At 31.6% G+C, this 27196-nt stretch overlaps 3 protein-coding genes across 4 annotated transcripts in view; all 3 read right to left on the bottom strand.

Annotated features, from left to right (window-relative positions):
- The window catches only part of LOC115886506 (5-hydroxytryptamine receptor 4), a 39156-nt gene extending 21053 nt beyond the window's left edge, over nucleotides 1–18103 (bottom strand). Inside the window, exon 1 of one of the 2 annotated variants that reach the window (XM_030905687.1) lies at nucleotides 17846–18103. The gene's annotated coding sequence lies outside the window, so the exon portion shown is untranslated. Of the gene's footprint in view, nucleotides 1–11356; nucleotides 11522–17845 lie in introns of those variants that run through there. The other variant, XM_030905689.1, reaches the window with a different exon arrangement.
- Nucleotides 18104–19543: 1440 nt separating this feature from the next.
- Nucleotides 19544–20726, bottom strand: LOC115886612. The gene is made up of 5 exons (XM_030905852.1): nucleotides 20493–20726; nucleotides 20308–20442; nucleotides 20126–20259; nucleotides 19819–20067; nucleotides 19544–19677 (listed from the first exon to the last, which is right to left on the bottom strand). Exons 1-5 carry the CDS (start codon nucleotides 20650–20652, stop codon nucleotides 19585–19587), a joined length of 771 nt encoding a protein of 256 aa, XP_030761712.1. The 5' UTR covers nucleotides 20653–20726; the 3' UTR covers nucleotides 19544–19584.
- A 392-nt stretch (nucleotides 20727–21118) lies between these two features.
- Nucleotides 21119–27009, bottom strand: LOC115886614 (sphingomyelin phosphodiesterase 4). The gene is made up of 11 exons (XM_030905854.1): nucleotides 26762–27009; nucleotides 26402–26698; nucleotides 26236–26338; nucleotides 25949–26171; nucleotides 25358–25870; nucleotides 24370–24574; nucleotides 24099–24276; nucleotides 23804–23949; nucleotides 23367–23600; nucleotides 22657–22869; nucleotides 21119–21589 (listed from the first exon to the last, which is right to left on the bottom strand). Exons 1-11 carry the CDS (start codon nucleotides 26789–26791, stop codon nucleotides 21218–21220), a joined length of 2514 nt encoding a protein of 837 aa, XP_030761714.1. The 5' UTR covers nucleotides 26792–27009; the 3' UTR covers nucleotides 21119–21217.
- Nucleotides 27010–27196: the final 187 nt, after the last annotated feature.

Below are 27196 nucleotides of genomic sequence, written 5' to 3'. Positions count from 1 at the left end.
ATTTAAAATATATTTTACCAAACATCAACACATGTAAACTATATCTAATAACAATAAAAATAAATAGCAAACCAAGACATGAGATTTTGCTACAGGTGTTCGACATATCGACCGTCTTCTGTTATGGACAGACGGGGCAGTTTTGGAACATTTCTCGCGGAGTTCATCAACTCAGTGGGTGTGAAAGATACCCTCTCATAACTGCTAAGTATTCCTAATTCTTGTCTAGATTATACGGAAGAATAAGGAACCTTTATTCTTTCGCAAATATCCATAGTCCATAATAGTAATATCCATAGGATTAGATCCATGGGCACTAAGTCAGGCGGCCTCGACGGCCAACGGCTGGGATCTTGGTTAGCTCTTCAATTATTCTTGAAATTGGCTGCAAAAAATTGCTGATAACTTCAGCGCTCAGAGGCGGTGCGTCGTCTTGCTGGAAAAATATGTTTTCGAGATCCATTAAGGGCATATCATCAATAAGGGGTCTACAACCAAACCAAACCAAACTTTTAAAAATTCTGTATTTCGAAGGGGATTATAACAAAATATCAAGTGTGCTATATTTTTGGAAAGGTAATTTTAAATTCTTTTCAGTTAATTAAAAATATAGAGGGTGTACCAAATAAAAAATCAATTTTTCTGTTGATAACTCTTAAATTATTAATTTTAAAAGAAATATACTTAAACCATTAAATTCTACGTAAAAAGGTGCTTTGGAAATGTTTTCATAGAAATACAAACTTTTCCATAGCAAAAAAGTTACAGCGATTTGATAAAAATGCACATTTTTGAAAAACACCCCGTAACTCCGAATCGGTAACAGATATTGATGTGCGGTTTTCACCATCATGTTTTTGATGAAAATTGAGCTCCAGACACCGATATTAGTTTTCGTCTATCTCCTATAGAAAAGGGTGTTTCCATTAAAAAGCGTCGAATTTGACCCACCCTGTACACTACGATAGATAATTTAATGGTCTATAAACGGTTTGAAATTGAAAGGTAAGCGCCATTTTTATAATTAAATTTATCGCACACGTAGACGAGTAATTGTAAATTGTTTTCTGTCATTGAAAAAAGATGACATTAAAAGGTTTATTTCTGTTTGCATAATACTTATTTACGCATTAATAATAATAATATTCCATGTATAGTATAGTGGCATAGTATAATCACCGATCGATTATACCCATGAGCAAGAACAATCTTCGGACTGTCACGGTGTTTTTAACAGGACACTGTCTCCTCAACGAACACCTCAATAAATTGAAGCTAAGAAACAATGGCAAATGCAGATTCTGTGGGGAAAATGGGGAAACACCAGAACTCACTGAGTGCGCCGAGACGACAACCATTAATGCCATGAACTTTGGAAAAATTACTGAGTTATAGCCAATTCTTATCTTTCTTGACTAATTTCACTTAGTTGGTATGGTGTTCTTATTTTGTTATGATTTATATCTTATAAAAAGACAAAATATATTAATAAACGGCTCTTTACAATTTACATCACACAAACTAAAACTGTTCAAAAAATCCGCCATTGTTTTGAGTACATAAATGCATCTTTTTAAAACTGAATTTCTAGCTATTTCTCACAGAACGACCGGTAGACTTAATTAAACTTCTCCTGTACCGCCTCTTCGAGTGCCTCTCTTAATTCCTAAGTTCTTTTGTAAACCTTGTTAACCATACCGCATAAAAAAATCTAAAATGGATAGGTCAGGTGATCGAGGAGGCCCATGCAATTGGTCCACTTCTTTCGATCTCTGAGTCTATATAATTATGATATAAATAATTTTTAACATTTCTCTCATTGTGGGGGGGGGGTGTCAAAATGAAAGTCTTGTTGTAACAACTATATTAATGCGCGAGTATCTAAATTTAACTTTTTTAACATGTTTTGATAACCGTTCTCTAAAAAACGTAAGTAACGTTCACCGGTGCGGTCAACATATCCTGGAAAAAGTTGAACCAATAATCCTACACGCTTTTCTTCATTTGAAAAAAATCATATTTACAATTTTTGTTTATTTTAATTTACAAAGTTTGGATGTGACAGCTTCACATTTCTGAGAGCAACGACGATTGAACTTGTTTCCATGGCTAACTAAGTGAAATTCGTCAAGAAAGATAATAATTGGCTATAACTCAGTAATTTTGTGAAAAAAACGTATTATAGCTTATATCGCTGAAAAGCTTAAAAACTTGCACCATGAAGTCATGGCCAACTATGGTTTCAATTTAAAAAAACATATATGTTTGTGTCATATGTCAACAATGACAAGCTTTAGAAAAAATAATTAGGGATGTGATTATCTACAACTTTTATCTGAAAACTTTTTGTCTAAAATGGATTATAATGGAATTAGGGACAATTTTTAAAATAGCCAAAATTTGTTTTTTTCGAAATATCTAGTAAGCCATGAACAAAAATCTGAAAGGCGCATATTTATGACCCTACAAAACTGCAATTCTTTCCCCATTTAACCGACTCTCTATCTCCAGTAGTTTCCGAGATACCCATAGAGAACATCGTAGGAAACTCACTCTGTATATTTTACAGTGGGCTGGTATTCATACTAACATATAAAATCTTTAAGTGACTGACTCGCTGATTAATCACGATCCTGCTCAAACCACTCAACGTAAGAAGCTCAATTTTGGCATACAGGTTGATTCTAGGGTGTAGAGGTTCGATAAGAAGGGATTTTTCGAAATTCCAGTTCCAAAGGGGTGAAACCACCCCTCAAATATTACAATATTTATTATTTAAAAAACGGTCAAGTTTCCGAAAAAAACGCTTAAACATGTATATTTTATATTGTTTTTTTACATATTTTAAGATTTTTTTAAAATGTATAAAGGGTATTTCGAAAAATCTGGTCATTGATTAATCACGATCCTGCTTAAAGCGCTTGACGTAAAAAGCTGATTTTTGGAAAACAGATTGACTTTAGGGTGTAGAGGTTCGATAAGAAGGGATTTTTCGAAACTCGAATTCTACGGGGGTGAAACCACCCCTCAAATATTAGGATATTTTTTATTTAAAAAACGGTTAGTTTTTCGGAAAAACTCTTAAACACGTATATTTTATTTTGTTGTTTTACATATTTTAAGATTTTTTAAAAATGTTTACAGGGTGTTTCATAAAATATGACCATTGAGTAATCACGATTCTGCTTAAACTGCTTGACGTTTAAAGCTGATTTTTGGCAAACGGATTGACTGTGGGGTGTAGAGGTTCGATAAGGAGGGTTTTCTCGATTGTTTTTTTTCATGCTGACATAAATGTGAGAAAATTTTATCCAGTTTGTATGTTAATGGAAATTCTTGCTTTGCTTTATCATCACCATTACAAATGATCAATTCGACGCGAACGAAGTCGCGGGTACCCGCTAGTATATTTATATTATTATATTGTGGATTAAATGGCGAAAAGCACGTAACATGTTGTACGACGCAGCGCGCATTTGTTGTTATTAATCCTGGAATCGAAGTAATAAGGAACTTTTGTTTGGAAAAATAAAGAAAAATGTTCGATTTGGGGGGACGTCGCGCTAACGAGAAAAGAAAAGTTAATTTCGGACAAGCAGCCGTGGAAAATTGAAAAGTTTCATTGCGGGAAACTTCTGCGAAAACTTGCGCGAAGAGCGTGTGTGGGTAATTGGGAAAATTCTGGAAAGAGTTCCCGAGTGGAATATCGAGTTTTTCTCAATACAAAAAAGAATAAACGGATGATTTACTCTTATACGTTTGTACTTAGAGAAATAAGTAAACATAGAGCCGAAAAATCTATTTGAATTCCATTTTGTTCCTATAATAATTGTTTTCTATTTAAGGTTATTCTAAATTTCGTTTTTTAATCTTCTTATTCTACTTTATCATCAGCTCTTTACTTGATAACCTACCCATTGTCTATTTAGACCCCCCGTTCAATTACTTTAAAATAAATTATATTCAATTTTTATTTCTCGCTATAGAAATGTATTTTTTAAGACCGATTGGTTATTTTTTGATGCTTTTTATTCAGAATAATCATTTTTAGACTGATTTCTCCAACGATACGGTGTATTTATCGTCTCAAAGTGCCAGAGCCGAGCAGCTTGTTATTTAGCGCAGCATCCTGTTACTTACCTCGAATTAAATTATTGTAAAACAGGCGACAAAACCGTTTAAATGATAATAGAGCCTCTTTCTTTTTCTGAGAATAAGAATCGCCTTCTATAATAGAGACACAAATATCAATAGTGCACGTCATGATGTAAAAATGTACACATATCCACGACTCGCACGTTGTCGCGCTGTTGTGGTTGCTATTTTTTTGACATTAAAAATAAAAACTTATATTAACATTATCTAATTTTTTTAATAGTACCGAATAGAAAATTCAGTGGGACTGGCAACATTGTTTTCCCTTCTGTCGGTGTCATGTCAAATCAAGTGTTAAAATTCTCATAACGTCAAATATGTGTCAAATATTAAATTAAAATATTTTGAAATTCCGTGCATAATCTACAGGGTTGTTCACCACATACGACACGGAGTATTGTAGCTAAACGACGAGATTTTTACAAATTTTAAGTTTTGGGTTCGTTGAAGGACTATTAGAGCTACAATTTAGAAATAATTTTACAAGATACAGAGTGTCCCAAATAAGTAAAAAATATCAAAGTTGTATCTTTTAAATGGAACACCCTGTATATTATTAAATTTCTACTTTCTACGATTAAAATAAAGGTAAATTTGATTAAGGTTTATTATATTTAAACCGTTTTTGAAACATTTTCAATTTTGTGAAATTGCAGTAAAAATTTTAAGGCTTCATTTCTCCAAGGGTATCAAAGTTTTTAATACTAAATATTTACTGAACTTTATTTATTGATCAGTTATTGTGTTGCAATAATAAAAATTATACTACCTTACACAGAGTGTCTAAAAATTTATTTTAAATAATTATTAGCTTCAAACGGCAAAAACTTGTTTAATCCTGTATATTTTACGAGAATCAGATGCACAATTAAATTGTCTATCAAATTATGTTATACCATTTTTTACCTATCTCTTTAAGTTTCCGTAGAAAATGCATTTTCTTGTAATTTAGAACTTATTTATCAATATACCTATGGAATATTGACATTTTAGATTATTTTTAAAGATGTACCAAATTTTTAAAGAGTACAGATACTAATATTGTCGATATAATTTGTTTATTTCATTAAAAAATAAAAAAAACTGTTTAATAAATGTTTATTTATAACCACAGAGACTTTAATTTTGATAACTTATTATTATATTTATTTCTGACTCAAATCCATATTTATTTAGAATAATTTATTAACGAACACACAATTAAGTATGTAATTAATTAGTATGTGGGCGGAAATAATGGTGTTATATTTAATTAATGGTATACTCTTTTATAAAGATTTAAATAGTTTTCTTTTTGCATACAAATGGGCTAGTAATATTATCGTTTTGCTAAAAACGATAATATTACTAGCCTGTACATTTTGTACATTTGTTGCTTTAAAAACAATCTGAAATGTCAATATTCCATGGGTAATGAGTAAGAAAATGCATTTTCTACGAAAACTTGAAGGGATAGGTAAAAAATGGTATAATACAATTTGATAGACAATTAAATTTTGTATCTGATTCTCCTAAAATATACAGGGCGTTCCATTTAAATTAAAGAAGTTATTGGCGTTCAAAGCTAGAAATTATTTAAAATAAATTTTTAGACACTCTGTATAAGGTAGTATTATTTTTATTATTGCAACACAGTAACTGATCAATAAATAAACTTCAGTAAATATTTAGTATTAAAAACTTTGATACCCTTGGAGAAATGAAGCCTTAAAATTTTTACTGCAATTTCACAAAATTGAAAATATTTCAAAAACGGTAAAGTTTACGTATAATAAACCTTAATCAAATTTACCTTTATTTTAATCGTAGAAACTAAAAATGTAATAATATACAGGGTGTTCCATTTAAAAAAATACAACTTTGATATTTTTTACTTATTTGGGACACTCTGTATCTTGTAAAATTATTTTTAAATTGTACCTCTAATAGTCCTTTATCGAACCCAAAACTTGAAATTTCTAAAAATCGTTTAGCTACAATACTCCGTGTCGTATATGGTGAACAACCCTGTATATTTTCTCATCTTTTTTAAATGGAAAATGCGATTTTTCTATATTTGTATGTCATGTTTTACCCAGTTTGTACGCTTTTACCCCGCCCAGCACCCCTATTCGCTCCCCAATCCCGTAAGTTTGGTTGAAAAAATACTTAAAGAAACACAATTTCTCTTCTCCCCCAGCATATTTACAATATCTAAGGTCAATAGAATGTGAGTATATAACAATTTTCTTATATAGTCCAAAAATAGCCGAAAACAGTATATGCCACTGTTATTTTTCTTCTATAGGGTTACCCTTAATAAGCACTAGCACTACAAAAAAATAAAATAGATTGTATTAGAAACAATTAATATAAATTTGCTTCAAAGAAGTTGAGAAAAAATAGCTACAGAAATAAAGCGAAGACAGACGTATACATTAATTTTAACAGCTTCCCTTCAACAATAATATGTAGATTTGAAAAGAAAAACGAAGGAAACGATTGAACTAGGCCCTTTTTCGCAGCCATTTCTTCTTTTGCATATAAATAGGTTTTTATTTTATTTTTCTGAATTATTCAGACGATGCTGTTTGAGTCAACAAACGACGGACGCTTTGTTGAGTGAGGAAAACATGGTGGAGATTTTCTCATTTCACGTGTCCCCAAACCATATAATTTCTACTGTATATATTTTATCATACATGATGCCTGTATATACAATATAGCTTGCTAAAATTGCCGACAGCCCTTCCTAATGATGTAACGCCAAAAAATAAAATGCCAACACCGTTATTCACGGACATTAATTTCTATTACCTAGTCAACATACAAAATGTTTTTAGTAGTGTAATAAATAATTAAAGAAATGGGCTTTCTCTACAGAGTGACACAATGAGTGTATAAACACTATAGATTTACATTCAGTTTGCAGTATCCGCAAAAATCTAAAGCCTTATTTACATTTGTCATTTTTAATGACCTGAACTTTGTACTCCCTTACAGCGAAGTGAGGTCTGGAATCTAGACCACCCTGTATATAGATTAATTACTTTATAAAATCAATTTTTATTTGTTAAATAGTTTATCCATTAGTTATTCTCATCATTCATTAACAAAAGCCTATATTAACCTTTATTTAGTAATCAAATTTAAAATAATCATACAGAAACTTCGAAGCTTTTTGGTTTTATCAACGGTTTTACCTTATTAAGTAATTGTTATCAGGTAATAATTGTTAATTTTGAAGTTTAACTTAATATAATGTCAGTTCTCGAATAGTTGCATTTAGATACTTTAAATAGTTTGTTTCTTTCTTCTTTGTATTTTTTTGCTTCCGACGACGGAAAGAGATATACTTTCCGAAACGTTAAGTATTTTTTTGTCCGTTAGGCAAATTTGTTTATTAAGCGGCCCATACATTATCAAACAAATAGCGCAACAAAGCGATGCGCAACGTTGCGTTGCACAACTGATTCAGCGGTCCATACACTATCAAACAAGTTGCGCAACAAAGCGATGCGCAACTGCATCACCCATGCACTTAGTAAAATTTTGATCAAACTTTTTATTAAAAGTTGTGCATTGTTTTAGAAACAATCATGTCCTCAATTGCCATTGCGTCAATTATTATCGTATATACCCTAGATGATGTCAATAATACCAAAAAACGAAAAAGAAAACAAAGCATTTGGATGAAAGAACTAATAGAACTAAAATATTGCACAACGAAGCGCTACACACACATACACTACACAACGCGCTGCGCAAACGCCTGTTGCACAAAAGAATTCAAACATTCTTGAAACTTATCAAACAATTGCGCAACGCATCAAACGTAAGCGGCCCATACACTATCAAACAAATTGCGCAACGAAGCGATGCGCAACGTTGCGTTGCACAACTTATTCAGCGGTCCATACACTATCAAACAAGTTGCGCAACAAAGCGATGCGCAACTGCATCACCCATGCACTTAGTAAAATTTTGATCAAACTTTTTATTAAAAGTTGTGCATTGTTTGAGAAACAATCATGTCCTCAATTGCCATTGCGTCAATTATTATCGTATATACTCTAGATGATGTCAATAATACCAAAAAACGAAAAAGAAAACAAAGAATTTGGATGAAAGAACTAAAGCGGCCCATACATTATCAAACAAATTGCGCAACGCAGGCTGTTGCGCAACGAGTTGCCTATGTATAGTAGTGTTTGATGCGTTGCGCAATTGTTTGATGAGTTTCAAGAATATTTGAATTCTTGTGTGCAACAGGACTGTTTGCGCAACGCGTTGTGTAGTGTATGTGTGTGTTGCGCTTCGTTGTGCAATATTTTAGTTTTTTGTTTCTTAAACAATGCAGAACTTTTAATAAAAAGTTTGATCAAAATTTTACCAAGTGCATGGGTGAGACAGTTGTGCAACGGAACGTTGCGCATCGCTTTGGTGCGCAACTTGTTTAATAGTGTATGGACCGCTGAATCAGTTGTGCAACGTAACGTTGCGCATCGCTTCGTTACGCAATTTGTTTGGTAATGTATGGGCCGCTTAAGAGAACAAAAATATTGCATAACAAAGCGCAACACACACATACACTACACAACGCGCTGCGCAAACGCCTGTTGCAAAAAAGAATTCAAACATTCTTGAAACTTATCAAACAATTGCGCAACGCATCAAACGTTACCATTCATTGGCAACTCGTTGCGCAACAGCCTGTGATGCGCAATTTGTTTGATAATGTATGGGTCGCTTTAGTAAGCCACTGCTGACAATTAGTCTCCGTTGGAATGACACAGCAGTAAGTTTACAAAAAAAAAATACTATTTTATTTTGTAGATTGTAATTGTATTGTAGAAATACCCATAGGACATATATAACACATATTCCCACAAAATCTGCATTCGTTGTTTCTTAGCTTCAATCTACTGAGGTGTTTGTTGAGGAGACAGTGTCCTGTTAGAAACCCCGTGAAAATCCGAAGATTGTTCTTTCTTAAATCAATAAAAATCTTTAATTTTTCTCGGTCATAAGTCCTGAAAATTTTCTTCGAGTGTTTTAGATTGATGGAGGCTTTCCATTCCAAGTTACTGATGGAGTCTTCTATAGGTTCTTGAGATCCGCTTTAAGTTGGTTTCGACTTGGGAAGCAGTTTTTCTAGCTACATCGTTCATTCTTACTTAAATCAAGAAAAAACTTTGATTTTTCTCTGTAATAAGTCTTATTCACCCTGTAAGCGAGGGTTGTCCTTGGCTTGCCGTCCTTTTTTATCGAGCTAATGCACTGCGTTTCTCCGTTTTCCCGTTGCGACGGGGGTGGAAAACTAATTTTCCGTAGAGAAGCCTTCGTGGGTCTGTCGCTCGTCGAAAAGCATCACGCTAAATTCGGCGTTAATGAGTTTTTTACCGATCAAGATCTTCGTTCACCGTTACAAAGTACTTTTTGTTATCCGTTGTGATCGTTAAAGCGTCTGGAACGAAGTCTTACACGAAAAAAAGTCCTTAAAACAATTAACAACAGTTTTTAATTACTTTACGACCATTTTTTAGCTTTTTCTTTTTTCTGCTTTATAATTTTCATCGAATTTTACCCCTTTGCGAACTTTAACTTACCTAATTATTAACATATGTCATGTATTACATTGTCACGTCACTATTACACAGTATGATCGAAAAAAAATGGCGTCAGGTTGGCTTGATAGCGATCTCCGTTTCCAAGCCATCTCTGACACCGTTTTTTTTTCGATCGTATGATATTTTATACCATACAATGAAAAAAAAACGGCGTCAAGGACGGCTGTAAAAACTTAGTGTCACCAATGGTCACTGGTCGAATATTCAACCGCTTACGTTAACGCGCCAGTTCAGCCAACGTATAGATATGGTTGATTTAATGACCAAGGCTCGCATAGAAATAAGCATAGCAAGCAAACTGGGTGATAGTACACTTCCACGCGACTGATTAGTTGGTTAAATTAAAGTGGTCGATTTAGCGACCATAAACCTATAAAGGGTTAAAATTCGAGGAAAAATATTTTTTTGAAAATAGGTTTGTTGTCGTTTTGAAAATAAAAATTGACCTCGGCAAAATTATCGTCGCAACTATATCGCAAACTAACAATTTAATTAAAAATATCTCGACTTTTAAATTAATGAAATGAAAAGTATTTTTCATGCATTTCTTCAATGGTTTCCTACGTATTTTTTTTAGAATAAACTCTCTGGGGAAATATTACCGTACTGCGTTCTGGAAAATTCAACACCAAAATGAAAGAAAACTGCATGGGTGAGACAGTTGTGCAACGGAATGTTGCGCATCGCTTTGATGCGCAACTTGTTTGATAGTGTATGGACCGCTGAATCAGTTGTGCAACGTAACGTTGCGCATCGCTTCGTTACGCAATTGTTTGGTAATGTATGGGCCGCTTAAGAGAACTAAAATATTGCACAACAAAGCGCAACACACACATACACTACACAACGCGCTGCGCAAACGCCTGTTGCAAAAAAGAATTCAAACATTCTTAAAACTTATCAAACAATTGCGCAACGCATCAAACGTTACCATTCATTGGCAACTCGTTGCACAACAGCCTGTGATGCGCAATTTGTTTGATAATGTATGGGTCGCTTTAGTAAGCCACTGCTGACAATTAGTCTCCGTTGGAATGACACAGCAGTAAGTTTACAAAAAAATACTATTTTATTTTGTATACTATTTTATATATGTAAAAATATCTCGACTTTTAAATTAATGAAATGAAAAGTATTTTTCATGCATTTCTTCAATGGTTTCCTACGTATTTTTTTAGAATAAACTCTCTGGGGAAATATTACCGTACTGCGTTCTGGAAAATTCAACACAATTGCAGAGGGCTTGCTATTGTTATCACAATAACCAATATGTTTATTTCGCGTAACTTTCCCCATATCATAACACTATATAAACACGTCTTTGACGCTGTTTTTTTTTCGATCGTACAATATTTGGAATATTTTAGATAAAGAATAATTTTATTACGAAATTGTTTTATACCTATACTACTCAGTTTTAGCGTTAACACAAAAATCATTTTTTCTTCGTATGTTTTTATCCCCAACTGTAAATCATCCAATAAAAAAGGGTCTGAAAGTGTACATCACCCCAAAAAGAAAATGAAACCCTGAGAAATTTCCCGATGCCGTATTAGTTTTCACGTCTCGCATTTTCACTCTTACACACGTACCTTGGACGAATTTTCTTTTAGCCGCGAACATCATTTTTGATATAACACACACAAAGGGAGAGGCTTTTTTTTTTCTTTATTCTTTTAAAGTACTTAGCTTTTTACTTTAACGGTACTTTCCGTCAGCCGTCAATATTTAGTAATTTTTAACTATATTTTATCTAATACGAGTTTATCAAGATGATGCTATATTTATAATAAATGCTATAATAAATGGCAGCGAGTTTTATATAAGCACCATAAATAAATAAATGCAACAAATATATTATATATTTTTTCATTTGTTAATAATCAATAAATAGTTAGGTATATTATCTGACTTTTATTATATATTAGTCGTTCAAAGATTAGTCGGTATACCGTCATAAAACAAATTAAAAGAAACTAAAGTTCATAATTATTTATTATTGATATACAGGGTGTTTCAAAACAAATGCGAAAAACTTTAGGGGGTGATTCCTTGTTCAAAATAAAGGGTAGTTTGCTTTATAAACGTTGGGTCAAAAGTCAACCGTTAGGAAGATATCGCGGTACAAAGATGGCGGAAAAATAATGTTTTTATTTTTTATCTTGAAAACGAAAAGAGATAGACTAATGAAATTTTATGGAAGCATTACTGTTATGAAAACACACTTTCAGGTAATTTTTTTACTTTTTTAAAATGAGTGGAAGGGGTTGAAATAAACTACCCCTATCATTCTTGTTAACGAAATTTAAAGAAAATCTTATCAAACACATGCAAATGCTTTAATTTGGATAGTTTAGTTTGTTTAGAAACTTTTTTTACCTCTTGTGTTTTTTGATAAAACTCACCGATTGGAAATTAAAAATAAAATGTAAAGCATTACATGTCAGGACAAAAATATTTTTAGATTAAGAATCTAGTGATAATAACGATAATAATAATCATCTAGATAATAACGTATTGCAGTAGAGTAATGTCAAATAAAATAATATTAGGAACATCTTAAAAAGTAACAGCGGCCGACTAGATTTTTTCCTAAAAAATTACAGCAGCCCACTAGATTCTTTATAAGAAAATGTTATTTGTCCTGACATGTAATGCTTTACATTTTATTTTTTAATTTCAAATCGGTGAGTTTTATCAAAAAATAGAAGAGATAAAAAAGTTTCTAAACAAACTAAACTATCCAAATTAATTTTTTTGCATGTGTTTGATAAGATTTTTCTTTAAATTTCGTTAACAAGAATGATAGGGGTAGTTTATTTCAACCCCTTCCACTCATTTTAAAAAAGTGAAAAAATTACCAGAAAGAGTGTTTTCATAACAGTAATACTTCCATAAAATTTTATTAGTCTATCTCTTTTCGTTTTCAAGATAAAAAATAAAAACATTATTTTTCCGCCATCTTTGTACCGCAATATCTCCCTAATGGTTGACTTTTGACCCAACGTTTATGAAGCAAACTACCCTTTATTTTGAATAAGGAATCACCCCCTGAAGTTTTTCGCATTTGTTTTGAAACACCCTGTATACGATATGGTCTATAATTGACAATTTTCTAATTTTTTGGAAATTTTATCACAGCCACAAAATTAATTATAATTCCCATTTTTGGAAGATGAAGCATATTCGCATAGCTTCAAATAGATATACAGGGTGGCCCATCGAAAACGTTCCGCAAGGCATAACGGCCAGGATATATTTTGTTTCAAAAAATCCAAAAACACGTCAATTTTGTTTGTGATGGGGACAACTTTTGACGCAAAAATGATTGCAAAATATTCTACTCTCTAAGCGGGGGTGTCATCCCCCAACTTTTTTCAAATGGGAAGGGGAGTCGAGTGGCGCCGCAATGAAAAGGGCTTTCTATTTTCTATATTTCCCCGCTTCGTTTTTGAAAATCGGTCGAGTCATTGAGAAAATATGAAAGATTGAAATTTGAAAAGTTTATTTAAGCATTTATCAGAGTAAATAATGATTATTAAGGATAAATTCGACCAATTTGCTGTTTTTTCTTATTATTTCTAGATGTTTACGCATTTTTACCCTTGCCACAACGTTGAACGATCAGGGGTGCAACTTTGTTCAAGTTAGCAACCGATCGATTAGAAGCGATGTCGAAACCAGATCGGTACTATGTTCATTGCAAAACTATTGTCGCTCAAATGCTGCGGAATATGGTATCACTATCACACTCTTGCACACGCACACGTGTCTAGACTGTCGTCTCGCCACAAAGCGAGAAATCAGAATATCGCTACGAATCGATGTTGCTACTGAACATAGTGCATCAAGCTACAAATTACTTTGCTATCGCTTTGAAACATGAACAAAGTTGCACCCCAGGTGCGGTAGTTGCTAGATAGCTGTTCTGTGACTTGTACGTTGAAGTTCTTCTCAATATCGTTAAACTGACCCACAATAGAATTTCCAAAAATACCAGCCCACACGTTCAATTTCTGAGGGTTTTGTGTGTGCACCTCGTGAAAAACCCTGGGGGTTGTCCTCAGCCCAGTACCCACAGTTGTGCCGATTAACTACACCGTTCAAAAAGAAAGTACAGGGTGGGTCAAATTCGAAGCTTTTAAATGGAAACACCCTTTTCTATAGGAGATAGACAAAACAATAACGGAAAAAGAGCTCAATTTTCATCTAAAAACATGATGATTTAAAACCGCACATCAATATTGTTACTGTTTCAGAGTTACAACTGTATTTTTCAAAAATGGCATTTTTAACAATTCGCTGTAACTTTTTTACTATGGAAAATTTTGTATTTCTATGAAAACAGTTCCAAAGCAACTTCTTACGTAGAATTTAATGGTTTAAGTATCTGTTTTTAAAATTAATAATTTAAGAGTTGTCCAACAGAAAAATTGATTTTTTATTTGGGACACCCTCTATATTTTTAATTAACTGAAAAGAATTTAAAATTACCTTTCCAAAAATATAGCACACTTGATATTTTGTCATAATCCCCTTCGAAATACAGAATTTTTAAAAGTTTGCCACTTTTAACTAGTAGGCTTTGGAAAACATATTTTTCCAGCAAGACGACGCACCGCCTCTAAACGCTGAAGTTATCAGCAAATTTTTGCAGCCAATTTCAAGAATAATTGAATAGCTAAACCATGCAAGATCCCAGCCGTTGGCCGTCGAGGCCGCCTGACTTGGTGCCCATGGATCTAATCCTATGGATATATTTGCGGAAGAATAAAGGTTCCTTATTTTTCCGTATAATCTAGACAAGGATTAGAAATAATTAGCAGTTATGAGAGGGTATCTTTCACCCTCACTGAGTTAATGAATTCCGCGAGAAATGTCCAAAAACTGCCCTGTCTGTCCATAACACAAGACGGTCGATATGTCGAACACCTGTAGCAAAATCTCATGTCTTGGTTTGCTATTTATTTTTATTGTTATTAGATACAGTTTAAATGTGTTGATGTTGCTTAAATATATTTTGAATTGTTATAAAATTCTGCATCTCTCATAGCAAATATTATTTTCGTTTTAATTGATGCTCACAGCTAGATTTTTTTTGCATTACAGCCGGTGCCGTTCAAAGCCTACTTATTTAAAGCGGGCGAATTTTTATATACTCTATATCTCGAAGAGGAATCGAGCAAAATATCAAGTGTGTTATATTTTGGAAGGCAATTTTAAATTCTTTTCAATAAATTAAAAATATACAGGGTGTCCCGTATAAAAAATCAAATTTTCTGTTAATTCTTAAATTATTAATTTTAAAAAATTATACTTAAATTCTATGTAAAAGGTGCTTTGGAAATGTTTTCATAAAAATATAAAATTTTCCATAGCAAAAAAGTTACAGCGATTTGTTAAAAATGCATATTTTTGAAAAACACCCCGTAAGTCCGAAACGGTAACAGATATCGATATGCGGTTTTCACCATTATGTTTTTGACAAAAATTGGGCTCCAGACACCGATATTAGTTTTTGTCTATCTCTTATAGAAAAGGGTGTTTCCATTTAAAAGCGTCGAATTTGACCCACCCTGTACATTCATCCGAAAAACACACATTAGATAGGAAATTATTATCATTCGCCACTCTTTAACTCATAGTTTCACAAAATTGCAAGCAACGATCAAAATAGTCTTCGTTGAGTTCCTGTATGAACTGAATTTTGTACGGGTGGAACTTGTGTTTTTTTAATATCCTTTGGAAACTTGTACAATTCCCGCCGGTCTCATTGGCTAATTTTCTTGTACTTAGAATAATGTCCATGACAACTTGGCCCAATACGAATACCTCCATAGCTTCATTTACTACAGGATTCTACAGGATTCCCTCTGCCTCTTTTTATTCATAACGGAACCAGATTCGCGAAATTTTGCTACTAACTGGCGAACAATTTTGCCATAAAGGTGTTTGTCAGGATGGCGTTCATTGAATATCTGCGCAACCCGATTGCAAACATCTAGAAATAATAAGAAAAACAGCAAATTGGTCGAAGGAATTTATTCTTATCATTTACTCTGATAAATGTTTAAAAAACTTTTCAAATTTCAATCCTTCATATTTTCCCAACGACTCGACCGATCTTCAAAAACGAAGCAGGAAAGTATAGAGAATAGAAAGCCCTTTTCATTGCGGTACCACTCGACCCCCCTTCCCATTTGAAAAATATCGGGGGATGACACCCCCGCTTAGAGGGTTGAAGATTTTGCAATAATTTTTGGGGCAAAAGTTGTCCCCCTCACAAACAAAATTGACGTGTTTTTGAATTTTCTGAAAAAAATTACCCTGGCAGTTATGCCTTGCGGAACGTTTTCGATGGGCCACCCTGTATGTTGTTTTATTGTATAGGTAATCAGGTGGTACAGGGTGGTCTCAGGGTGGTCTCGTAAATATGAGTAAGTATTTTAAGGGTTGGAAAGAAACATATATGTTTTCAATTTAGTATTTTTAAAATAAATTGAAAATTACCGAGTTGTTTAACTTTGAAAAAACATTTCCAAAGCACCTTTTTACGTAGAATTTAATGGTTTAAGTATAATTTTTCTAAAATTAATATTTTAAGAATTATCAACAAAAAATTTGATTTTTTATATGGGACACCCTGTATATTTTTAATTTATTGAAAAGAATTTAAAATTACTTAAAAATTATTTAAAATATATTTAACCAACATCAACACATTTAAACTATATTAATAACAATAAAAATAAATAGCAAACCAAGACATGAGATTTTGCTATAGGTGTTCAACATATCAACCGTCTTCTGTTATGGACAGACGGGGCAGTTTTTGAACATTTCTCGCGGAATTCATTAACTCAGTAGTGGTGAAAGATACCCTCTCATAACTGCTAAGTATTTCTAATTCCTGTCTAGATTATACGGAAGAATATGGAACCTTTATTCTTTCGCAAATATATCAATAGGATTAGATCCATGGGCACTAAGTCAGGCGGCCTCGACGGCCAACGGCTGGGATCTTGGTTAGCTATTCAAATATTCTTGAAATTGGCTGCAAAAATTTACTAATAACTTCAGCGTTCAGAGCCAGTGCGTCGTCTTGCTGGAAAGATATGTTTTCTAGTTCCATTAGAGGTATATCATCAATAAGGGGTCCAAAGCCTACTAGTTAAAAGTGGCGAACTTTTAAAAATTCTGTATTTCAAAGAGGATTATAACAAAATATCAAGTGTGCTATATTTTTGGAAAGGTAATTTTAAATTCTTTTCAGTTAATTAAAAATATAGAGGGTGTCCCAAATAAAAAATCAGTTTTTCTGTTGATAATTCTTAAATTATTAATTTTAAAAAAATTATACTTAAACCATTAAATTCTACGTAAAAAGGTGCTTTGGAAATGTTTTCATAGAAATACAAAATTTTCCATAGCAAAAAAGTTACAGCAATTTGTTAAAAATGCGCATTTTTGAAAAACACCTCGTAACTCCGAAACGGTAACAGATATTGATGTGCGGTTTTCACCATTATATTTTTGATAAAATTTGAGCTCCGGACACCGATATTAGTTTTCGTCTATCTCCATTTAAAAGCGTCGAATTTGACCCACCCTGTACATATAAAATAAATTAATAACGTGATACTTAGTAAGAAAATTGCTAATTGGTAATACAAGAAAATTAATAATAGCATTTAAAAAAAAGGTACTTAAATAGAATTCTGGTTGTCTTGACGATTTAAGTTGATCATTACGATTTAAGTCAAAAATATAGACTTAAGTCATAAAAACGATTTAAATAACGTTATATTGACTTTACAAAAATGACTTGACTTGAAATAGACTTAAATCATTACATTCAATTCATTCAAAGGAACATAATATGTACCTATAAATTTCTACGGAACCCTTGGTGCCTTGGTGTTTTTTCTCTTTCACATAAGTTTAAAAACTTTATTAGTGTTTAATTGAATTTTTGTTTTTTCTGTTTCGCTTTATAAGTGTTACAGACATTCTGATCGATCATTGAATATCATTCTTAAAGTAGTAAAATTTACTAATTTATTTCATCGAAATAAACTTACCATGTTCAACAAGTGTTGCACTACATTATAAAATAACGTACACCAAAAAATCTCTTTTTTTTCAAACTTAAAAGTCTTTCAAAATATTAAAAAGTCTCCACAAAAAAAAACACAAAAATATTTTTTTCTTTTTTCTTTACAGTTTAGTTGTAAAAGTGATTCTCTAAAACACTTTTAGTCACTGAAATGAGCGTGAGCTTGCTCTAAAAACTCGCGCTTTTTACTGACTCAAAGAATCAACGGTTTCTGCGGTGTCCAGTGCGATTCCTGTATCCTGCTGATACTCTATACACAGTTGCGCGATTCCTACACGATATGCGCAGGATAATCATGTCAAAATTATGGCAGGAATGGCGAGAAAAGGCTAATTGGGTCTTAAATTCACCGGATATCTCGTAGAAGTGATAAACTTTTGAAAGTTACTCGCGTTTCTTGTTTATTTTTACGTGTTTTTTTACTCGGGTTAAGGGTGTTACAGGTCTTAGACTTAGTTAAAGCATTTTTAAGAAGAAAGTATCAACTTTTAACATAGTAAATAAAGACACCAAACACTTTCTTTAATAAGATTTTTTCTTAAGCTAAGATATACTTAAATAAAGTAAAAAATCGTAAAAAAATACCGAAAGTACCGGGAATTCCCGGTTCTTTTGAGACATCATAGAACCGGGACCCGAAATTATTATTTCCCGTTTTTTTTACTTTCGGGACTCGGTAATAATAATTAAAAACATATTTTTTGTTACGTGCGAAAGACTTTTGATACTTTCTAGCCGTCGAAATCAAACTCTTCTAAATATTAATGATGCTATTTCTTATTGTTCCTGCTTCTTTTCTCTTTTGAAGTTCCTATAATATTTATTATGTTAAGTTTTAATAGATTTTTGCACTTTTAGTCAATATTGTAGGGCTTTTGTCTCAAATTCAGTTAAGTTGGTTTATGTTGTTTACTTTTTTCTTTACTTGTGTTCATGTTAATATTTTCATGACTGATTACTTAATAATTTGATATTATTTTCATTAAAAATCTCAATTTTTTATCCATTTTACTTTGAAAAACCATTCCTTGCTTTCTGATTGATGAACTGCACCACCATTAAACAAAAATTAGTCAGTAGGTACCAAAAAAAAACGGAAATCCCGGTTCCGAAAAACAGCTTCGATTTCGGAAACCCTAGTCAATTTTTAGAGGAATAAACCAATAATACATTTGCTGAATTTTACGGTCTTTAAGTTCCCCTGTATATAATACAACCAAATTGGCCTTATTCAAGTAAAATTAATATTAAAATCGTTTTACAAACGAATCAATTTCAAAAGGAATACTGAACAGCGTAGTAGTTTTATCGTTTATTAACTTGTCGACATAATTGTAAAAGGAAGGCAATAAAATCGCCAATAAACCAAACTCTATATAACTTTTTATTATCTTTCAATTGACTCAGAGATTTATAGCTATTTCCCCAAGTTGGACAGTTAACAAAACTCATCTTATTACACGATCGTCAACCCTTAAAATGGTTTTAGAATAATAAAATTCTAACAAGACTATAATATATTATTTTACAACTCTTATTTTTAGCAGTATTATACTCAAAATGTATTAAATTTTCGTTTACTTTACAAGAATCTCGAGTTTTTATTTTTTTTTATAAATTAATCAATATAATAATTTTATGAATAAATAAAACTGACTGCAACATTCACAAAACATAATTTTATTAGTTCAAAGTACGTTATTGTTAATCTTGAGATTCTTCCTTAATATATCCCAAATGCAATTTTCTCGTGGAAGGTGTATGAAAACTTGCTGTCCTACTCTCATCGTTATCACCCTGTATATCAAGAAAATTTTAAAAAGGTGGTGTTGTTATGCAACCAGATATATACCTGGTCTGAATAACTGGTTGCATAACAAAGAAAATATTTAAATTTATTTTTTTTAACAAAAAATAAGAAACAATTAAATTATTTACGTAAACCATCTTTGTATAGTCGTGTTCATCGTTATCTGAACTATCTTCTTCATCAGATTCAGCTTTTTGAAGAAACATTTTGATTTTTCTCATATTTTTTAATGAAGAAAGACTTGAAGTTCTGGTGGGTTTGTTATTGGAAAAACTGGTAAAAATATCTTCAGGCACAGGAGGAAGATTTACCACATTGTTCAGGTCTATTAGAGACTCTTTTGACAGATTTTCTGGGTACTTTTCATCAACGTCGTTCTGTATATTTAAAAATACTTCTTTGTGCAAAAATAATGCATGAAATACGATATTTTACCTTAAGAGATTTAGTACTACTGGAATTTCCGTGTAAAACATTCTCAGAATTTCTTCTTTTAGCTTCTAGATACTTATTTTTATCGCTTGTATGTTCTTCCATGTTAAAATCACTTAAATGTTTATTTATAAGTCCTAAAATTATGTTTATTTAGAGTAAATAACAGAATTATTATGTTTAACCTTGTAATTGATCATATTCAAGCTTTAATTCCTCTGATAATTCAGGAACATTAATGTTATTTTCCACTAACTTGTTGGCTAAGTTAAAGGATGATTTTGATGTGATTTCAATAGCATTTAACGCTTTTTCTGCTCCTAAAATACATACACTTTCATATTTTTAAATAGTTCTTTAACTAACTTACCGTTAATCATCGATTTGAAAAAATTAATGCATTTTTCACCAGCGATGTAGTGATCTCTAAGATCCATCGCAACTTCGGATAAATTTAACGCTTGCTTCAGGATTTCGCTGTTTAGATCAGCGTTTTTATTTGTATTTTTCTTATTTGCTTCGGGAGACATGATTGGAATTTTTCATTAATTTAAAATAACTGTCTAAGATCATTTGACAAATTCGAAAGGTTAAAATTAGGGCTCTTTGATGCGAAACTCTTTAAATTTATTTTAATATTGTTAATTTAATATAAATGCGTTATATTAATTGTTGATATAGTTTGCGAATATATTTAAAGTTCGTACAAAGATGATAATTAATTTAAAAACGAATTTGAATTAAATCTGATTTAAATTAAATAAAACGTCATAAAACATACTAGTTTAACTAGTTGCATACTTCATAACTGTCACTCGGGAACAATCTCGGGAAGGTATCAACGTATAACGGATGCATGAAAATCAAGCTTTACACGCTCTGTTTACACGTTAAAATCCAGACCCCAGATCACAAATGACCAAATCGGTATAATAATTCTAAAATGACCAAATCGGTATAATAAATTATTTATTTTACGTTAAAAAAAATCTCATGTCAATAAAAAACAATTTATTCTTATAAAATTACAATTAGCCACAATAAAAAATAAATTACTCTTATAAATAAATAATAATAATACGAAACCGTATCAGATCAAAACGAATCGTTGAAACTGATGTTGCCAAATCCTTCAGTGGGATAACTATGTCTCATTGGTGAACTTCCACAAGGCACAGCCTTCATCAATTTGTATAACAAATAAATACTGCATAAAAACGCCAAATAGGTGTCTATTCTGTATCCAAACAGCAATGCTACGATTCCACCGAATAGCAGGTAACCTAGGAATCTGTAACTGGCCCACGGTCTTAGGCTTATTCTAGGTGGTAAATTGACACCGACCCTGGGAGAGCCCATTATGGATTTGTCGTATTTGTGCACGGTAATGGGAGGACAAAGGATCTGTCTCCAAAAACGGCCCCAGTAGGATGGGCTGTGGTAAAGTTGGTAAAATCTATCTCCAAACTAAAACAAAAATACACATAATATACCGGGTGTTTTTCAAAAGTGTATCGCCTCTTTAACTTTTATTTTTTTCAGATAAAAAAACGAGGTTTGATATTTTACCATATGACATAAATCGGGATTGATTGATGAATTCAATTATATTGTCGATCGCTTCCTCTTTCACTAGACAAAATTACTACAACCTTTTTGATTTTAATAGTAATAAATACGATATCATATAAAATTTATATATATTTTTATATATGACCATACTAAGGGCTGGCAAAGGTTAGTCTTGGGTCGAGATTTCCGTATGTAAGAAGAGTACAATGCGTTTATAATGTACTGAACAAAGAGAGGACAGTAAACACGTTGCCAAACATATAAAATAAACCGAGAAACTGTGCACATCGCTAAGAGACGTGGAAGGGGATAGAGCAGATTTGTCGCAGTTGACCGGTCGACCCAATCAATACCTCTGTCAGTACTTAAAGTTCTAGGGAAAGGTGTACGTCATGCGTTCAGCTTCACGATTTAATTACGTCCCGTGATACTTAATTTGTTTATTTTATTAACGAGTCGTTGTAATTTTCCCTGTAGCTTGAATTTTTTTAAGTGCAAGCTAGAAACACTTGCATTTTTGGTAAAAATAAATGGAATTGAGTGGGTGTTCGATAGTGGTTGTGCTATTAGAACTATGAATTCAAATATCGATAACTTGAAATCTATTAGAAATAATAGTATCCTGTATAAAATATCTAGATATAAATGAAATATGCTATCATATATAATTTATATGTATATAATCTTCATATAAAAACAGCATACATGTACATATAAATTATATATGATTCACTTCGCGTAAAACGTCCGTTTTTACGTCTGCACACAATGTTTTACCTGATATGTTTTATCTGAACCGATAAAATGATACTTTAGCATTTTTATTTTTTAATACAGAAAATATTCATTAAAATATCAACTTGTAAGGCTTTAGGTCAAATAACTCTACATAAACTTCTTTGAAGAACTCAATAATATTTTTTTTGTATTAATTGTTATAAATTAAAAAAAAGTCTACTTACATTTTCGTTGATTTGTAGTGAAATTTGATACAATGTCCTAACTAAAAATTTATTTTCGTCACTACGAATGGGTATTAAGTCTGGATCCCCTTCGTATTTAATAGTTTTAACTCTGCTTCTCACTTTTTCGGGCGTTAAAAATTTGAAATCGTGTGACATCTCGAAACCGTTACCGTTGGCTGTCTTTATTGTATCAGGTTCGTCCTCAAATATCTATAAAATTAATTATTAACAAAAATACCCTCATTAATTTACTGAAAAAAAAACAAATGATACTTTATTACAATAAATTTTTATCAAAGCCACAACAAAAAAGCCACACTACAAAAAATAATGTACAGGGCGTTCTATTTAAAACAATAAAGAAAAATCATTTTATATTCCAGAAAGTTTCACCCCTTCAAAAGGGGTGGTTAAACTGGCCAAAAGAAGCACATTTCAGGGTCTATACTACCAGTTAAAATACCTGCACTTATTTCTGGAACACCCTGTATAATAATCATATATCTTCCTTAATAAACTTATTTAATACATAATCTACCATATTTCTGTTAACAGGTACCATCATTTTGTACTTGTATTACAAACCTTACATAAAGCTTACAAAAAAGCTTACATAAACCTTACAAGTCTTGTAAGGTTTGTCTATATATATTAATTTTCTGTGTGGAAAAAATTCTACAAAAAATGACCCAAAAGCAGTACATTACCTCTTCAGTGATATCAAACATGTCTTTCAAGTTTCCCAAAGCCACCTCTAAATAAATCGGCACTTTTTTCCTGTCATCCAGACTAAATTCATCATTTGATGCAGGAGATTGCAAAAAGTACTTTATCGATCCCCAAAATCCCGAATAAAGTTCTTTTTCTTCCTGTTCTTTCATCCTGATCAGATCATAAGCTAATCTCTGAGATTTTTTGATTTGTGACAACAGTTCATATATCTAAAACCGAAACATTATCAAAATATTTTTAGAAAGAAACAGCTTACATATTCTATCCAGCAAAATAATATATTAAGACGCAAACAAAGAAAAAAAGCGTCATGGTAGTCTCTGAAATAATTTCTCAATGATTACAAAAATAATAGTCAATGTAATATAGGTATTCTTTCGCTAGACAGAATATTCTAGGTCTATAAACGTACTTCTTGCGCTGGTGGGTTTGAAAATAGAGGCTTATAACAAAAACTGGGTCCTTCCAAGTCAAAAATTCTCTGTTTGGTTATGGCTGACCATTTCTTGTCTACCGGCGCTACCGTACTACTTAAAAAGGATACGTTACCATTCCTAGCTGTTAATTTAAAGAAAAAAAATATTGTAAATACAAATAAAACTGGTAATAACCATTATACCATTCTTAGTAACAATTAAATAAAAAAATAAAAGTAAAAAAACGGAGAAATTACACGAGAAGAACTATATTATAATTCGTTATCTTACCAGCATGATGAGGTATAGGGGAAGCTGGTAAAGTTGTGGACCAGTTGTTGTTTATGGACAAAGAAGGTAAAACCGACTGGAAACCAGCATATTTCTGATGAGTGGGTGACGGTTGCCGATTCTCAACGCACTGTTCAATTTCTTTCAAAAATTGTGGCAAATTTGGTTGATCAAATACCTAGAACACAAGCAGTAAAAATTACAGTATACTATAGTCTGTCCAGTGAGAGATATTATCTCCTAAGACTATTCTACATGACTAAAGACTTACCTTAGTTATTCTATAAAGCATCAAGGACATTTTAGGACTTACTAAGTCCACCCTTCCAAACCTGGGAAGGAGTTGCTCAAAAATGACCACATAACATAATAAATTTTCAGCAATAAATTGTAGGTGATCTCTCGTTGGGTGCAAATTTTGTTTATCAGAATTAAATGCTACATCTTCAGCATCTTGATTCAATTCTGTGACATTTCTGTAAAAAATATAATTAATAAAAGGTTAAATTGTGAGAAATAATAAAAATTAATAGCACAAAGAATATAGAAGAAAATTAATAAAAATAAATATTAAAAAAGAAAAAAAAAATATATATATATATATATATATATATAAAAGAAAATGAATAAAAATAAACATTAAAAAATAATAAAAAGACAGAAACTAATTTAATTCTATCCAATTTCTGTAAAAGTTATAATAAATTAAAAGTCAACTTATATGAAATAATAAAGACTAACAAAAAAAATATAAAAGAAAATTAATAAAAATAAATATTAAAAAAGAACAAAAAAAATATATAAAAGAAAATGAATAAAAATAAACACTAAAAAATAATAAAAAGACAGAAACTAATTTAATTCTATCCAATTTCTGTAAAAGTTATAATAAATTAAAAGTCAACTTATATGAAATAATAAAGACTAACAAAAAAAATATAAAAGAAAATTATTAAAAATAAATATGAAAAAACAACAAAAAAGTATATAAAAGAAAATTAATCAAAATAAACACTAAAAAATAATAAAAAGACAGAAACTAGTTTAATTCTATACAATTTCTGTAAGAGTTATAATAAATTAAAAGTTAACTTATACAAAGTAATAAAAATTAACACAAAAAAATATAAAAGAAAATTAATAAAAATAAATACTAAAAAATAACACAAAAAATAATAAAAGGAAATACACCAAAAATTAATTAAAAAAACTAAATAAAAATAGCAAAATAGCAAAGAAATATTCAAAAAATTACTTACATTTTTTTAACTAAATTTGTAGCCGGATACCTCCAAGGCTGTATATAAGTCAACCACAACTCCAAAACTAGCCTAAATGACCCATCCAAAGGCCATCTGTGTATTAAATTCCTCAAAAAAGCATAAAACTTCCCTTGTATCATTGGTACAGAAATTTTCTTTAACTCAGACATATTGGTGTCATCACATTTTGAACTGTCAGAAAATGCGTGAAGCTGTTTTATTAAAACTCTGACAATTCTCATGTATTCTCCTGTGGGAAGCTCATTATAGTACAGTCTCATTGAAATGGGTTTGTTGAAGGAATCATTCAGTTCATTATTGCTGACAGTTTGACTGACCGAGTCATTGCACAGCCACATGTCAGTGAAAACTGTCAGCACAGTCTCGCTGCGCCATATTTCGTTTCTTGGATGGTATCTGTCAAGATTCACTGTGTTATTGTCATCTACAGTTTTGCTGAACACAATAGGACTGACTAAGCCTTTTGAGCTAAAGCCTCTTGGTGAATTACTGAAAATATGTCAAATAAAATATAAAATAAAAATTCTAATCATTTAGCTAGTACAATAATCAACAATATTTACTTACTGTGAACTTGATGGGGGTGAAATATGTTTATTAGGGTTCTTTCCGTTATAGTAAATGTCTGGCAAAATTTTTACATTTGGATCAGTGGGTAGAAAATGTAAAATATAGTCACAGCACAACACATAATAAACAGTATTCCATGAAGTAACTAAAGAACCTGATCTTTGCTGCCAAGGATTGACTAAATGATAGGCAAAATGAAAGAAATAATAGTCAAAAGGGTCTGAAAAATATAAAAAAAAATATTTATTAATTTTATTCCAAAACATATAATTAAAGAAACTTACTCAATAATAATGATGTTATCTGTTTACTTTGGGGATTTAGATTTACTAATTCTGAGTAAAACGGATTACCCGAAGAATGTTCTAGAAGTTGCCTTATTTTGGTCTAAAAACAAACAAGAATTTCATCATTAAATAACCTTAATAACAGTAATAAGTAAATACTTACAGGTAAATAAGTCAAAGAGAATTCATATTTAATATTTGGATCTCTCAATAAAATATAAATTAACCTAAAAAGGGGCCCACAAGGAGACAGGAAATGATGCAATTCTCTCAAGTCTTCCCTGTTTTCTTCAGTGCTGGTGCGAAGGCCCCACGATATCGTGCCTTGTGGGCCGAATATATTGTCTATAAGAATGGGGAAGAAATTGTGAAGTTCAAGTAATGTAGCTCGGTCTAAAAGAACTGCAAGTTCTGCACATCTTGTTCGAATTGGTTGGTTTAATGCATGCTGAACGGCCACCTGAGAATAATATACAAAATTACGTAAATAAGTTAAGAATTAGCTCAAAAAATAGTAATTTACCATAAAATTATCAGTCTCTTTTGCAAACATTGTGTTGGTGATGGAAATAAATCTTTCTTTACCATAGATTTGGGGACTGTTGCTATATTCTTCAAATTAAGGGTTGTTTCACTGATAATATTTATTGTATCTACATACAGACAATGTAAACTTACAATTTTATTAACTGAATGTTTAATAAATGAACAAAAAAACAACCGCTTCCTGTTTGGAATTAAAATTCATAACCTCAAATTGCCCAGCCTCAGTTGTGGCCTCAGCTCGGGTAAAATATACTTACCACAGAGTGAGTAAATGAAAGTTCCTGATGCAATCAAGCCAAAGATATAGCTCTGGCTGTTGCTAAGGTTCGAAAGTAGTTTTACGTAATTTAACTACGTGTAGTTTTTTTAACAAAAACTACGTCTTTAGTCTTTATTTTAAGACCTAAATTGG

Source organism: Sitophilus oryzae, unplaced genomic scaffold (assembly GCF_002938485.1).
Source record: "Sitophilus oryzae breed Bouriz unplaced genomic scaffold, Soryzae_2.0 scaffold_494_pilon_pilon, whole genome shotgun sequence".
In the NCBI taxonomy this organism is placed as follows: domain Eukaryota; kingdom Metazoa; phylum Arthropoda; class Insecta; order Coleoptera; family Curculionidae; genus Sitophilus; species Sitophilus oryzae.
This window is presented reverse-complemented; position numbering and strand designations above follow the sequence as displayed.